The sequence below is a fragment of the Danaus plexippus genome, chromosome 14 (assembly GCF_018135715.1).
Source record: "Danaus plexippus chromosome 14, MEX_DaPlex, whole genome shotgun sequence".
NCBI lineage: Eukaryota > Metazoa > Arthropoda > Insecta > Lepidoptera > Nymphalidae > Danaus > Danaus plexippus.
The window spans coordinates 2,255,352-2,272,379 of record NC_083546.1 but is presented as its reverse complement, the minus strand read 5'-3'; the positions used below and the strand labels follow the sequence as shown (position 1 = coordinate 2,272,379).

The following is a 17,028-nucleotide window of genomic DNA, read 5'->3' as shown; positions in this document are numbered from 1 at the left end:
ACCAATTCACCTTCCAAAAGTTATTAAATTTGAAAAAAGAATTGTATTTCACGCTTTTTAACATTAAACATGGCATATTTTAAAATCCTAAAGTTATATAAATAAGTGATAGAGTAATTTAATAAACCGAATTAGCCGGCGCTCTGAAATAAACTTCTTGGTGAGGTTTTTCCAATCATAAAATAAAGTATGGGGTTCTTCAAGAGTGGATAAAACACGTATATTAAGGCTCGTTCACTGTCGTAGTATTGCTGGTGTAAATAGACTTCGGTAACCACCTAATACTGTATACTTATCCTAAGGTTGCATTATCACATTATATACTCAGCGTCATCAGATTAATATTCTTTAATCTTGTCATATAAGAGTATTAACGTAGTTTATTGTATAAGAAACGGGAAAAGCTTCGTATGTACTGAGTTACTAACTTAGAATAAACATACAGTCAGTCAGAAAGAGTGCTTGTTCGTCATCGAATTTTTAAAGAAACCCTAGTTGTCCCTTTATAAAACTTAACACACGGTAATTCAGACGTAAGTATATGAATGAAAAAAAAATTAATCTGCCTGTGACTACATTTGAAATCATATATGAGAAAACGTCTGAACAAAATTATTGTAATAGGAGCCGAACATTTAAAACGAAATTAAAAGAAGTTAAAACTGTTTAAATGCTATAAATATAATTTTAAATTATAGTAAAATTACATGAAATCCAATATTTTGATATAAGTAATTTCTTTGTTTTTCAAACACTATAAAATTATATTTGATTAAATGAAACCTGTTTGTTATGTGATTCAGAATGAAAATTTGCTACAAATGATTAAAAATTTATGTTTGAGCTAACTTTATTTTTATTGGAATAACAAAGTATTTAATGTTAACACGACTACCAACACTAAACTGGTCGTAGTTACATTCTTTTCAAGCGATTAATAAGAATATAAATGACATCTCAAAGTTAAATTAACTACTTTAAAATTTTTGTTTCGTTCACATCCTCTTGTTTACTATTACGAATGTTTAATTTTGACGGTCATTAAAGGTGACAGAATGCAAGATTAAATTTTAATATTATTTATTGTAAGAATAGTTCCTAGATTTTTGTTTATATGTCTATAGTACCTCTGTAACATCTGCGATTTGTTTGTCGTATTTCATTCATATGACTACTACTTTGTTTGTTTGTGTTTGTTCTTACTACTCTAGGAACGGTAGTGTTAATGAGATCTAAGACATTCGCGAGTATTCATTTAAATAAAACTCATATTAACGGATGTGCTATCGAGTTTTTAATTATTTTAGCTACACAATCCCGAAGTTTCGGTTACTTCGCAGCAACCGTGATCACGGCCAGACGAGATGATAATGTCTGTCAGTTGGTTTTGTCTTGTTGCTCAATGTGTCGTTGGCGGTAGATGACAAACGTACATCCGAAAATTTTTGTTTTATTTAACCGTTGATATTAGTTTGACTTTGCAAACTAGTTGTAAGGGTCCAACGTGAAAGCGGCATAAGTGTTATTAAATCTTAATTTTATAAAAAATTAAAGAAACTTGAGCTAATCAAGTGAGAAAAAAATTTAATAACTGTTATTATTCAGCTGACATAACGATAGTCAATCTAACCAGTCACAATTCTCTTAAAATTAATAAAAAATATTATCCTTCACGTCTAAAGGATTTTTTTTACAGTGGCAAAAAATATTACGAATAATTTATATAATAAAAGTTTTTACTCCTGAAGTAAAAACTCCTCGGCGCCAAATATTAAAAAAATATATATTTTCTCGTCGTAGTTTTTTAATAAAAAAAAATTAATTTATCAATTCAAGTCCTAAAAATAGTCTCCTACCCTGTTTTAATTTATTTTATTATTTGATTGCTATGTAATGAATGCCAAAGCAAATAAAAAAAATTGTGCCAATTATATTTTAAACATCGCATGTATTAATTATTACATATATTTTTTTGCAATACTATCGTTACAAAACGACAAGGGCAGATATCTGTATTCTTAGCACGAGTTTATGTTTTTCACTTCAATCGTCGTGAATAAGAAGATTGGCGTGATGGAAAACTTTCAAAATCTCTGTTTAAGTGGGCGCTTCACTTTTACAACGTATGAAGGTATCTATCTGACCGTGACGATCGCAAGAGTTCAATGCTTCCCAATAATAAAGAAATTCTCACTTCAAAATTATAGCAATAATAAATAATTAATATTTACCAATACAAGACTTTCGTTAGAAACAAAATATTCGAGCATATACATACATTTTTATAAGTAAAATCTAAATACCAAACAAAAAATTTGTATATACGGTAGATTTTTAGTCTAAGTAGATTTGTTTTACCTAAATCATTTAACTGCTTTTACTGTTACATATGTTCAATTAAAAACTTTGTTTGACGAGATTTTTTAAGTATTACAATAATTAAAAGAATCTGGCGGATATAATGTAACCAGTTCTAATTTGTCGATTTAGAAAGTTACTTAAAATTTTATTAATGTTTACTACGTACTAATAAACAATTATGTATTTCCTTACCTTCCTTAAGTTCTTTTCCATATAATACATTAATAAATAAATTCTCATAAACATGCTTGCTATTATTTCTTTACAGTTAATTAAAGTTTAAGACTGCTAGTAGACCGTATCTCCAATAAAAAGTCTAGCAAAATGTCCTTGACCCTGTTTACATGGATAATTGAATCTGTAATTGTTTTAGAAACCGAAGTAATTTTGGCGAACGTTCGACACGAGTAAAAAAATATTTTGTACTCAATAAACCTATGTTAAAATAGTTTATTGCTAATATTTATTATTTATTAATGAAAAACTGGTAATGCTCCTTGTCTAATATGACGTTACAAAACTTGTGATAGGCATAATGTATACAATTTTTTTTCCCGAAATGATTATTTCATATATCTAATAGATATATTAATTAGTTAGGTAACTGTTACATGTTCTTTTAAGAGACAAATACAGTAGAAATAATTGTCCATAAATAAATCAGATCACTTCGTGTTCCTCCAGCAAAGTTCTAACTCTGTAGACTAGTGCTATTTAAAATGATCTATAAAGAGATCTGTATAAATGTTACTCGCGAAGGCTATAATGTCGTGCGCATAAGAGCAGTAATCGGACTTGCATGCAATGAAAGTCTATAGAGTTTCCTATCACAACTTGGCCTAGACTTTATCGGTCTCTCTTTGTGTGAGTCAAGCACACAATTATAAGACTATCATAACACTTTTTTAAGGGAGTTGATATATTTTCAAGTTCATTCATTCTTTTCCTTCTGTTTTTTTTTGTTCATTCATTCTTTTCCTTCTGTTTTTTTTGTTCATTCATTCTTCTCTTTGCGTTTTCTTTATAGGCATTTTATTTTATTTATTGAAAATATGTTGTTTTCTGTTTGTGTGAAGAAAACAGACAAACAAACAAAAAAGCCTTTGATGTCGTATTAGTTTTCTATATTTATAATTGTTTTTCAAATTATGAATATCTTGTGTTCGGTATTTTTTTTAATTTCCCAGATCTGTTCATTGTACACATACTTTTTCGATTTGACTGTTGCTGCCAGGCCTATTTTATTTGACAGCGTCACCAGCGACAGGAAGAGTGGGTGGTCTGATTGGTACCTACCCTTGAAATACGGGCCTGGAGGCCCCGAAGGTGGTACCGTCCCAATAGGGCACGTAAGAGGCAAGACCTCGTCTTAGGTGGTTGTGGACTAGTGGTTGGCATAGTGAGACAATATAAAGTTTTGCCAGACTTTGTCGAACGCCGTGGTTTTCCCCTTTTTCGGCACGCTTATTACGATTGCCTTTTTCCATTGGACGGGAAAGGCACATCCATTTAGCAGCGAATTGAACATGAGGTCCAATAGGTAGATGATGCATGCTGGAAGTAGTTTCAGGATTCTTTGAGATACTTACTGGTCTAGTCCTCTTTGTTTAGTAGCCGGTCTTTTCTTCATCATTCTTTGCAACGACCAGATTGATAGGAACGATGGAGAGAGAGATAAAATATTTCTGTCCCATCAACATCGACGATTGTGGCTTATATATATATTGGTTAGCTCTTATTGGTAAATTCTTTGTAGTACCAAAGTAGATTTTTGATGTATATCTCTTTGTTAATAAATGTTATTTGTCTATAGTTTTTTCCTTCACCTGTCAGCTTGTTTTTAAAGTGAATCTTTTATTCTTTCGCCTTAAATTTTTTCGGACTTCTATCGCATATTCCATTTTATTCGTTCGCGGAGTAGAGGTGTAATCGCTCGGCAGAACTCGTCTAGCCTCGTATCAGAAGACTAGGATACATGCAGGATGTGTAGGTACTCTTTCTTATTTGTGCAAGCGCTTCGCAGTAATCGTGTGTCCTGTTTAAAATAAATATTGTGCACATTTTTAACATACATCTATAAACGGAATGGTATGTTAAAGAAAACTTATTGTGAATCCAGTGCTGAAATATAAATTTTAAATTTTATAGTCGATTTTCTTTTGACTTGCTAATATAAAATTTAATGAAAAAATGTCTAAAATTTCCTAAAATTTTGTTTTAAAGCAAAATTTTAACTGGCATCGGTATTGCATAAAAACAAATTGCACTTTTTTATGTAAGAAACGTATGGACAGACTAGACATACAGAGAGATTAAATTGACACTTTTTCATCCTTTTTCATATATAATATACACTATATATTTTGTATTACCTATTATTAATCAGTGAAATTTTTTTTATTACGTATATATATAGTTAAGACCATTCGATTTTTAAATATAATGTTCTTAGGACGCAGTTGCGAGTTGCAAAACTATTGTCGACGGAAGCTACTTGACGAAATGCAGCGCATGAAGTGTGAAGGACAACCAACGATCCGGTTTTCATTGTTACATGTTCTATTATTTGTTTTTCAGTACAGATTATAGTATTTATTGCAGACAAATAACTTGTATAAGTTATTTTAGTTATGATGTTTAAATTTTAGATATTTATAAAAAAATATAATCCAATAACTTATATTCATGTTATTGCAATATAACAATATTGTGTGCAACCTACAAATATGAAACTTCATAAAGGCGCCATCTGTTACGTAGCATTAAATTCTTCCGTGTTGAAGGTGACATTTTAAAATAATTTCTACGTTAGCTACTAGATGTCAGTGCATCTAATCGCTAGCCGTTGCCGAAGGCTACCCAGTTATTTGAGATAGGCATTGACGTTTTTATGAGGTATTATTTCATTTTTTTATAATCTGTTCATTAGAACCTTACTTCGCGGCATTGGTAACTACCTCAGGACAATGTATTTGCTGTCAATTTTTTTCAAATTAGTCTATAAATAATGGAGTGTTAGAAGAATCATAAAGTCGAATTTACATTTTCCTTCTCTTTGAAGACTTTCAAAAATCAAACTAAAATACTACTTATGTCATTACGTAACTTCTATTGAAAATTCCGTTAATTCGGTGCAAATATTACAGACATTATCCAAAACAAACTTACCGACAGAGAGATAAAAGGTTATAAGTGCAGATTGTTATTATTATTCAAACAATTTTTTTTATACATTTTTAAACTAGCGTTGTGTATGATAGTAAAAATTTTACATTAACAATTTTTGTTATAAGCAATATTTTTAAGACAGCACTCCGGCAGCGCCATCTGTTGTAAAGAAATTGTCATTGAAATTCTGTAATATTTCTATTCCTTACAAGATGGCATTTAGAGATTATAGCGCCATCTTGTGTAATTTTTCTTCATTTTTAAGCATCAGTACAGGTCTAACTACTTATCCTATTGGAAAAGAGATGGAGCTATCATCTCTATATGGTGTGTTTTATACATAGCGATTCTTCTACTGTTTATGTATATGCAATAAAAATTAAGTGAATGTATTACACATCTTTGGCAAAAAGTATATATATATCAAATAAATTTGTAACAAAAATCTTTATTCCTCATACAATCCTTGAAAAAGTAATATTCAGTTTTATGAAAATGGTCAGCACGTGTTATCGGTCCAAGTTATTAACAATTAAAGCGTGAACAAAGTTAAATTTAAACAATACGAGTACATACCATCAAACAAGGTAAAAATAATCTTCTATGTCTGGATATTTTGCTTCAGAAATTTATTCAGTTTATTTTATATTCACTACTGTAAAACATTTTTACAGCTACTAAAATATTTATGTAAAATCAAATATCCTCTCTAGATTAACGGAAATATATATAACATTAAACATTAAAAAAAAAATCAACTCGAGGAAGACATTTCTACTTTATTTTTTTCGGATATCCATTAAATAAAAAAAGATCAATCAAACGCAAGCACATTTTTATACATAATTTATTCATTATTAAGTCTGATTTTAATTTATATGTAGTAACAATTTTATAAAAATAAAATACTGTAAAGCTATTTACAAAATGTCGTAGACATTTACATGGTATCAGTTCGTTTATTACAAACTAACGGCACAATTTTAGTACATAGTACAACATTTAAATAAGCACCTTATATAAATAAGCTAAAAGTCTTTCATTATAGAACGGCTCTAAGGCCCACTAGTAATACTTACTGAGATTAAGTAATAGAAAATATCAATAATAATACATCACGAAGCTAAAGGAATAAATATCAGTTAAAATAAATATCAAGAGGATAAATAATAAAAGGCAGACAGCGCAACTTAAGTACGTACAGACGTGTAGAGGAACTTACGAAATAAAATTCAATAAATTAATATTAACTAACTAAAATACTTAATATCACAGAGAGTATACCCATTTCTTATTCAACGAAACGTATCGTCAAGCAATTAACGTCTCAAGATTTAGAGAGCGGTTTTAATTATTTCTAACAATAAATAAGTACTAGCTAAAAACGGGCACCGAATATATAAATCACATAATTTACGGCAGTCACTTTCACCTCATCATCGAGACGTTGCTCCGATTGTTTTTGCCACGTTTGTTATCCAGCTTCTGTTTCATTTTGGAGTGGAAGACGGCACATTTTCTATCACCTTTCTTGCTCAACGGACATCTGAACTCCGAATACCAGTTGTTCAAGAAGTTTCCGTAGCCTCTGAACGCGATGTAGTCGTTCTTGATGCACTGCGTTGCGTCAACTTTTCTATCGAGAGTGTCCAATTTCATTCTGTTCACGTCAAAGCGTGGTACGGGCATGCTGACTTCCATCATACTTTCTTCTATTTCAGCGATGGTGCTGGCCAACTTGTTCAATGTGTTCGTGAGCAGTCTAGTCCGGACTATGATGTAGTTTGTGAAAGGTTCGTCGTAGAAATCTAGTTGAACATTCAACAGGATCTTGAATATCACCTCGTACTCCTTCAGAGTCTTGTATAGTTTCGGCATCAAGTACGTGAACTGTAACAAAGATTTAACATAAGCACCAGAATAATAGAATAAACTTAAATTAATGTTTAAGAATTTCGATTACTGTTTGCGTGAAGATATGTAACTTAGAATTAATATAGCATTTATTGCTAAGTTGCGACGCGGCCAATTTGTGTCGAGGCTGCATTAAATATATATGAGTATTTGTGACTGTATAAATCATTTAACTATTATTGTCATTAAGAGCCGTGTTCAAATGTAAATATTATTTCTTATATTAGGATAGGTTCCAATGATATGTGCGGAGGAAAATTCTAACATTTTATTCTATGAAACGCGTTTCGATGAAGAATGTGTATATATATTAGCATTTCTTTATGACGTCAATGAAAAATATTTATTAATCGTAATGAGAACGTTTATTATACAGAACTTTATTGTTATATAATAGAAACTTTGTATCGTTTTATTTCACGTGATCTTGTTCGATATACGAAGGTATGTATTTAATTATATTAAATTTAATAATATGTAAATGGATATATCGCTTTTTATTCGTAATTAATGTTATTATAATAGCTAACATAGACGAAAGTAAATAATTCTAATGAGAGAAAATTAACCATCGCAATTAATATAATAAGATATGATTTTTTTCTTACGTAAACATTCAAGTTATAAGTTATAATGGAATTCTAATAATTGATAAGGCAAATAAACGCAAAAATATACTTCCCCCTTAAATTGTTTTATAACATATCCGTGAAATGCTTATCAAGGTATTATGTCATCAACTGAAAACTTGAGCCGAGCGGATGAGTGATTCAGGAAAACATTATGGATGAATATAAAATCATGGTTCCGAGAACATTAAACTGTTCAGTCACTTGTAATTATTAACGTAAATCATATCCGAGTCAGTCTGAAACACTTAGGATTACGAGTGATCTGACTCATTGAGACATTGACGCTTCCGAATCACAAGAACATTAGTTAACATCACAACGAATAGAACATTAGTTAATATCACTTACTTAGTCAACGGCACTTGTGTCATACACGAAACAATTGATATTAAATTTTACAGTAAAACCTTCAAGTCGTAAAACACTTGGTAAAGGGTACACATCTCGTCCATTGTGATCGAACGTTGAAATCGCAAACGATAATAAAAGCGCGCGCTCTGTTAGCAAACATGGCGGAATATTAAAGCTGAAAACCCGACAATAAGCCGTACATTAGCCTTAAAGAGCTAAGCCTAACCCGTGGTACGTGTTGGAGACAAACGCGCTGCGTCTGAATTGTAAGTTCACATTCGTCTCACTTGGACAAATAATGTGTTTTTAACATTTCGTGTTGTTTTGTTAAATCGTAAATACTGAGCAAACACTAACATCGAGACTCGGACGTGGACGGCCAGCGTGAAAGTGTCCAAGTTAATCTGTGGAATGTATTGACTATAGTCTCTCACGAGAGCTCTTTATATATTAATACTTTGTATCGAAGTGACTGCTGAATGAGTTTTTGTTTTTTGATTGAAAAAGAAATATATTTAAAAATGCACTTAAACTTATAAGTATGTCTTAATATGAACACAAAAAAATATTTACAACTTATATGAACTTTAATATATGAATATATTGAAACATATTGACATCCATCTCACTGTAGACTGTCCACACTATGCTTTAGTTAGACCCTCTCCAATGTTTTAACATCTCATTTAAGCGTTATTTAATTTTTAAATTGTTCGTAAGTCAACTAAGCGCGAGCGGAGACGAGATCACTTGAATTCTAACGCTTTCTTTGCCCAAAGTTCAATATTTGAATATCTTAAGTGGATATGCATTGACGAACTGTCGAAATATACACAAGAGATATTTAATATTCATTAACATGGATACTGGGCGACAGTCGCTAGAAAATAACCAAGTGTTCAAGGGCCCTTAACTAAGGACATCGGACATAACATTTGGAAGCGTATTGTTCCTCGCAGTAACTTTTGTGTACTAATTAGTGGGTGTCCAATATGAATACTCAATAGAAAGTCTCGCTCCAAATGTGTGTTCGGCAAATAATAAAAGATTTGTATATCCGTTATGAAGATAGTTATTTTGTATCTTAAGCAGAGGTTCTTTGTACAATATATTTTATAAACATTCGTTTGAATGCACCTATAGCTGTTCAATTGATCTTTCCGATAAAAGGAACGGTCAGAAAATACATTGTTTCTACTGATGAAAAATAAATAAATATTTAGATAAGAAGTAATATGGTAATACGTGAATCTAATAAAGCATATTTTTAAAGGCTAGGTGGCCCCGTTGAATGCGTCTTAACCGTTCATTTGAGATTGCGTGCGCAAGGCGGAATCTGTCGGTATCCATCTATGCAAATTTCTTCGAAACATTTAACTGGATCCTTGGTTTGTTTCGCTCCCACTGAGACCAAAACAAAAGTCAGACTCACTTAAGTTCATTATTTATTTTATTTTTAATAATATTTACATTGGAAGAGGACACACGTCTCAAATTCGGTTTTGTTCACTAATTTAATAACGTTGCTTTGTTATTGTTATTAAAATATTCTAAGTTATATTGTTGCATTGTATCGGATACAATTTGGTTTTATTGATAAAAATAAAAGCTTTTAACATCGAACACTTTAATAAAGCGATGTCGATGGAACGGATATAATAACCGTGTACCAAATGTTTAATAATATACTGATTTGGAAAAAATATGCGGCATCGGAAATTAAGGGTTCCTGCGCCTAGTTATTGCCCTTAAGTACAATGTGAAGTAAATAAAAGGGGTACAAAGACTGGGCACGTGTAATTTGGCGCGATGAAACCTTATTTAAGCTTCTACGGTCAGGTCTCGAGCATGGCTAATGTAGGCGAAGATTCTTTGTCTCAAATAAAACAAAAATAAATTAAAATAACGTAAAAACACTGAACTGGTAACAAAAAAAGTGATGGGTTGGACCACCACACCCTCAAGACGCGAAATGATCGGCTACGGTAATTACACTGTCAGTCTGTTTAAAGCAAACCTCAAATATAAAAGGCGCCTACGTATAATAATACTTCCTAAACGATGTCTAAAAAATGAGTGTTTCGTGTTTCAGACGTTAATAGACATCATACGATATAAAGAATAGGTAAAATTAAATATACCGACCTTTCGTTCTGTCATCGATCTTCCTCTAGCCGAAGTTCTATAGTCGTGGAAGTGTATATCGACAAAGCTGACCGCTGGCAGCCAGGTCGGCATGCCATCACTGTACTCTCTCGTCTCGTTCAAAACCTTCCTGCCTTGATCGAAGAATCTCTTTGTGTTTCTTAACTTGTGTTTGATTTTTCTTGTAACGTTCTTGTAGCTTTCAGTGTTGGGATTTCTCGTCCGTTTGACTGATTCCTCTTTGGTTAGTTGCGTCAAGCCCTCAGGTCTTCTTTGGTGCCGTCTCTTGTGCTCAATCGAGCGGGCGTCGACCGGTGTCACGAACATCGCGATAATTAAAACTACGGACACAGCCACCAATAGCCTTTTAGGAAAACCTGAAACAAAAATATAAAATTATTTTTTTGTATATGGTTTGTAAAAAAAAAAACTTTCGAAAATTCGGAATTCAAATTCCTATTGCGTTGTGAATGTCACATAAAAAATAATAAGCTCTGTAATCATCATAACCATACAACAGTTTACATATTGCGCTACAATCTTCATCATCAGACTACTTCTGTGCGACCATTAGTCCGATGTGATCGGACGTGATTTTTAAAACGTCTTGAGCGAACGAGTTTTTTTGATGTTGAATATTGAGAGACTTTTTATATTGTGTATTAAGTTTTCGAAACCTTATTGTTAAAAAATTATATACGTTTCCACTTAAAGTTAACGTTCGGCTTTTATTAAAGAATTGATGTTTGCGCCTGAGCCATAAAATATATTTTATGTTCGAACAGAGACTCGCAATTCTGTAGAGCGCCGCTGACGTTCTTTACAAGAGAAACACCACCGACTTTGAAACTCTTTGTATCGACTGCAGAAATATAGATAGTTGCCCTTTTAAATGTAAATATTGAAAGAATTACTTTAACTAGTAATAATATATATTAAAATAATATTCAAATACACTACTGTAATCTAATGAACGCATTCATAAATATATATACATATAACAAGAACTTCTAACACCTAGTTACGTCAATCGAGGATAAGCCGAGGTTTATGGTAAGTGAATCATTAGGTCAATTTATGACGTTGTCAATCGAATGTGTGTTAAGTAAATGATGTAGATGAAATAAGGATAACTGTGAGCTGTTAGTTAACTGCTGAGTGCGATGTTCTTCATTGCGAGTTTTTTTACTCTGTAACCATTGTTTGTGATCACTGACTTCTATATCTATATCGAATGCATTGTTGTGATCTACAACGATAATACGTTACCACGAAAACGTGTACTGTAGGCTATATTTTTCGCAATGGAATTTCCCGATTGTTTCTCGTCACACGGAATCATTATTTAACATCTCATAATCCGTTTCAATTAAATATATGGCCATAAAAAGCTAATATATAATACCAGAGCGTAGTTATACGTATACAATAATTAGCGGACCAAAAAAGTACGTGAGGTAATCGATCGAGTTTGGTGAGGTACTGGTAGGTATCGGATGTCATCGGATGAGTTTCAGCGAAGTCCCTTTGATTGAATGCCGACGGTTGTGTGTTGTACATTCCCACACGACTTGCTGGCTAGGCTGTATAGCTATTCTTAATTTGTATTGTTCGACACCAAAAAAAGATTCGCGGCAAATAACAATAAATATTAATGTGACGAATTTTGTATTAAATTAATTTAAAATTTAATTAATTTTGATTTTTTTATTTTCTTTGTCTTTTTTTTATAATTATCATTTATTTTTCATTGTTTATTATGTTCATCATTTGTTTGTGTACAATATTAAAAATATTATACTTCTACCGTCTAGTGTCAAACAATTAAGTTCGCAGGGTACCCGATATCAAATAAATAGATCGATATCCATACAAAATTTCAAACTGAACACAAAATAACACACCAGTTAAAATGACATCCATGAACAACGCATTGATGTGGCTCCTTCGGGCAAGTTCATATTAGGCTTGTTAGCTTTCCGAATTATCGATAATATTATATCGTACACTAAACACAATCACAGAGTAAATTCACTGGGCTCGGTGCGCGATGTAGCCTCGAATGTCACCGGTGCGAGGGACCGACGCGCGGGCAGTACTCACGTTGAATGAGCGCCTAAATGCGGCACAGTACATAAAATAGCCGGTCAACCTATGCGAAAAACCCTTACGCTTGCCGGAAACGGTACGACCCTGTCCAATACAAACGCCGTTATCGATACTATTTATTTTTTTATATTGCTGCTTTCATTTTTAAAATTATGATTATATTTAGTCAATTTGTGATTATTGTCAAATTTTGTTATTACAATTTATCATATGATTTTGTTCTATTGCATTTCAATTTACATATTACGTAATATTTTTTTATGATGTTTTTCCTGTCACTCGTAATACTTTTGTTTTACGAGTCAATTATGATACATATATAATTTTGCGTTTAGTGTCCTCGATCATTAATAATTCCTTAATGATTTATATATTAATTGATGTATTTATTAGCTTGTATGAACTTGTTTAGTAAAAGTTGACATGACGTCTCCACGCCATTCGCTTTCTACATCTTGCGCAAGTGTACAATTATTCGGTTAGATCGTGGTGATTCATCGATGAGTCTATCCTAAACTAACTTTTATCGCCTGTTAATCGTGTTTCATTTCATGAGTACGTAAACAACTTAATTGTTACAGTAAAGATTATGTACTGATTTGTATTCTACATACAATATTTTATATAATTATAAAGTATATTATTTATCGACCGATTTACCCGCGATAAAATCATTCAATAATGACAATCGAACATTATGCATTAGTATCATTATGTTGTATCGCTAAATGTTGACAGTTATTGAGTTTAATCGGTGATATCATGCGTAAGGATTGTCTGATTTATATTAAGAAGAAATATGTTACTACCGATACCGATAATAAAATGAATATTATAGTCATAAAATAAAAGCATAGTTCTTTTATTTTTTCAACAATCGGTGTGAGCAAACACGACACGAAAAAGAATCCAAGGACCAAACTCAAAGGCAGGCTATGTTAAAAAAGAAAAACATATCCGTGTATGGGAAACATTCGAACTGACACAGATAAACACACATAGATTCCTTACTACCGCAAAACTTGTGCACGACATGAAAATTAAATGTTTGAAAAATAAATTGACCCACTGCCATTTCGAGTCCCGTCTACAAACCATAAATCTAGACTGTGGTTTGTGGTGTAAGCATTTGAGCGTCCACTTGAGTATTTACACTGACACGTTTTTTGTCTCGTGGTTAACAAGCCGATGGCATTGTACTCGCCCGCTTGTTGATAGTGTCAATACATGATTATTGTACTCATGATTAATAACATCCGAACTTATGGTTTTTTATTTCTGTCACCATAAGAATGTAGTTCATTGTGTCACAGAAATACACCGGTAATTTAATGGTAATATTATAGTTTTTTATATACAAAGTAATCGTTAATTTTATCATCATCGGTAAGACGTAATGGGACATGCAATTCATAATAGGATAAATTATTATGACAAATTGATTAATAATGAGTGAATACAATTATTTTTTGCTCAGAATGCATAGGAGATTCACATCACGATTCCTTCTTGTGGCACAGCTTTCGTCAATTAACTGTTTTTATGTGTAAATCAGTTTGCAATCAGTTTAAGTAGAGGCTTTTCCGGTCGGCGATTTTGTTCGGCATTTGTATTAAATGAATGCCATTGTTTTTGTTTATCGGTAATTTTGGTTTCTTATACTGAATGTGATTCCATTTGGACCATGAAATTTATATGAGACGTCAGACAATTGTGATATATTTGTATTAGATAATTAAATGAGTTAAGCAGGATTTATGCGTCACTGAAGCATAAATTTCGTGGTTCATGTAGCTAAAGGTCGTCTTAGGTGAGTCAGGGATTTTCCAAATTTTCGCGATGACACGTCAGTCGGAAAGCGTCTGAAAACTTACAAGAGCGGTGTCGTATCTCGGATGAACTTTCTATTACTCATATATATATATATATTTATTCTTTTTATATACAAATCAAATATTGTTTTATTTTAATTCAAAGTGTTAAGTTATATTAATTTGTACACATTATTTAAAGTTAGGATGCAAACATAGTATCTGTTAATTTAGTTTTACCGTAAATCGGCAACGGCTTCCACTCTCGTGCGTATTGTTCCCGCCACAAAATAAATCACGCTTGAGCCGTACATAATTCTAACTTATTTACCCTTAACCCCACAGACTATGAAACTGTCAGCGAATTCCACGCGAAATATTGCAATGTCCTACTGCTTTGTGAATGAATAATTGTAGGATGTTTGGGTTAAGCGCTCCGTGAACTGAGTTTTAGTTTCTTATATTGTAGATAAAAAAAAAACGATGAAATACACAACCTACTATCTTATAGTATTAAGGTTTCATTTTAAATTATTTTTTTACTCATTATTTTTGTATTGATTGTGTGATTTTTGCGTGCGTAAAAATTTCCTTATTATAATTTATGTAATGATTATGTCACTATCAATTTATCGCATTTCCGAATTAATAATTTATATTATTATCCTTCAACAATCATATCATAACATCAATTACCTTTATCGTAAACGGTTGCTCCTCCACACGAAAATAGACAACAGTCACCACAATTTATCATTTTAGATTTTTATCACAGTAATATAATCTTTGGTAATAAACTTCACTGAAACAGTTCAAATTATTTTCCACTAACACTAAAACATATAATTCTTAAATGGGATCTGCCACCGTTCAGGGCTCGGTCGACTGCGTTCAGCCGCTTTACTTGTAATGTGTGTCCTGTACAGATTTCTACGGCTTTTATGTAACGTCGGTCCCGTGATAAAGGGTGCAAAAAACCGATTGTTTGCTGGAGGGCCAGTGACGTAACAGATTTGACGTCGCCCGAGCACACCGCGTAAAACGACAGATGCTCTTACGCAAGCCATAACCAAATAAACAGCATGTGTTCATATATCCTGGAGCGGTGTGAAAAATCTATCACCCGTTATATATCGACCTGTATTAAGTTTTTTTTTCTCCGTTTCAGCATATTCATTCTATCTCTTCTATTATGCCAGTAATTTTATGATCGCACAACAATATTCGTTTTCATGAAATTATATATAAACTATAAATAGATAACCTTTTTTTGTTATTTCTTGTATCAGATCATTGCTTTTCATAAATCTTATCGAAGGTCGAAATTTTGTAATGGCGTGTATTATGGTGCTGTCTTACACGCCATTAGTAAAGTAATACAAAATTTTTCCTTACCATCATTCTAATCTAAATCATAAACCATAGTTATAAGGATCAATACCGAAGCGATTTGGTTCGCAGGTGTTACAGATTAAACGATGTGTTTGAAACTTCAAACGCTGTTCCAAAATAAAGAGTACTGAAACCGAAAAGAGTATAACATGTAGACGCTATGCAGAAGCCGTGACGCCATCTTTATTTTCAATGTTTGTTCTAAATCTTCTAATTCTACGGCGCAACTTCTAATTAATCACAAAGTGGGACAGTACGGAAGCTTTGTTGGAAAAAAATACTACAGTGGGGTGTAGCTTGCACTTGCTATCCGCCTCCGAGAGAGCCGCCTCTACATCTGTATCCCTAAATAATCTCATATGATTGGTCGCTTTAAATAAGCCCTTCGCCTATTACACACAGTGTGTTGAAAATTTCGCTTTAAACATAGAAGATTGCGTCTGATAATGTTCAGAAGCAAGTGTTGCTAGAACATTTTATTTACTTTACATATTATTTACGGCCGTGGTGAGTTAATGTCTGGTTATTACGGTTTATTAATTTATGTTTTATATAAAGCGGGGTGAAATTATGATATTCATTAAAATTAAAGTGAGAATTCACCAGCAATTATGATAAATAATTAGTAAAATTTAACACTTATATAACTAAAAAAATTCTTGAAATCTACAGAAATTCAACAAATCAATTATAGCTATTATATTTATGGATAATAAATAAGAAAACAACATATTTAAATAATTCACAAAAAAAAAGTACAAGTGAGTTAAAAAATTTTTGAAATTGATTAAATTTTTTTAAGACAAATTTTAAAATATGGTCAACATGTTAATTAAATAATATTTACTATAATTCTTGAGTCACGGTTAAAAAACACAAAGTTATTGTTTTATAAAACCGGATATTGATCATGATAATAAAGTAGAGTATAGAAACTCAGATTTAAAATTATATTTCTAAGCCAGTACATTAAATGACAGCACTTGTTTCCCACAATAATAAAGAAGACAAAGTGTTCTTATTTACAAATGAACCGTTTATAATTATAAAACTACGGTTCCGTTAATAAAAATTCCGTTAATAATATTAATATATTATATAAAAAAAAATAACAGTTACTTTCATATAATTCTGTATTTTGAAAT

General features: G+C 31.9%; 1 protein-coding gene across 2 annotated transcripts; it reads right to left on the bottom strand.

The window, feature by feature from the left end:
• Positions 1-6,381: 6,381 nt before the first annotated feature.
• Positions 6,382-15,380, bottom strand: LOC116769856 (uncharacterized). Of its 2 annotated transcripts, none has more exons than XM_032661056.2 (3): positions 15,188-15,380; positions 10,572-10,948; positions 6,382-7,419 (listed from the first exon to the last, which is right to left on the bottom strand). In XM_032661056.2, the coding sequence occupies exons 1-3, from the start codon at positions 15,246-15,248 to the stop codon at positions 6,958-6,960; spliced, it is 900 nt and encodes a 299-aa protein (XP_032516947.2). In that variant the 5' UTR covers positions 15,249-15,380; the 3' UTR covers positions 6,382-6,957. The 2 variants fall into 2 exon arrangements, with proteins under 2 accessions (XP_032516947.2, XP_032516948.2); XM_032661057.2 differs by lacking the exon at positions 15,188-15,380 and adding an exon at positions 12,476-12,667.
• Positions 15,381-17,028: the final 1,648 nt, after the last annotated feature.

Coding starts and splice junctions, on each gene's coding strand:
- LOC116769856 (XM_032661056.2), bottom strand. CDS start 15,248: ATGATAAATTGTGGTGACTGTTGTCTATTTTCGTGTGGAGGAGCAACC. Junction 10,949..15,187: donor AGCAACCGTTTACGATAAAG/GTAATTGATGTT, acceptor TTTTTGTTTCAG/GTTTTCCTAAAAGGCTATTG. Junction 7,420..10,571: donor GATCGATGACAGAACGAAAG/GTCGGTATATTT, acceptor TCTTTGTTACAG/TTCACGTACTTGATGCCGAA.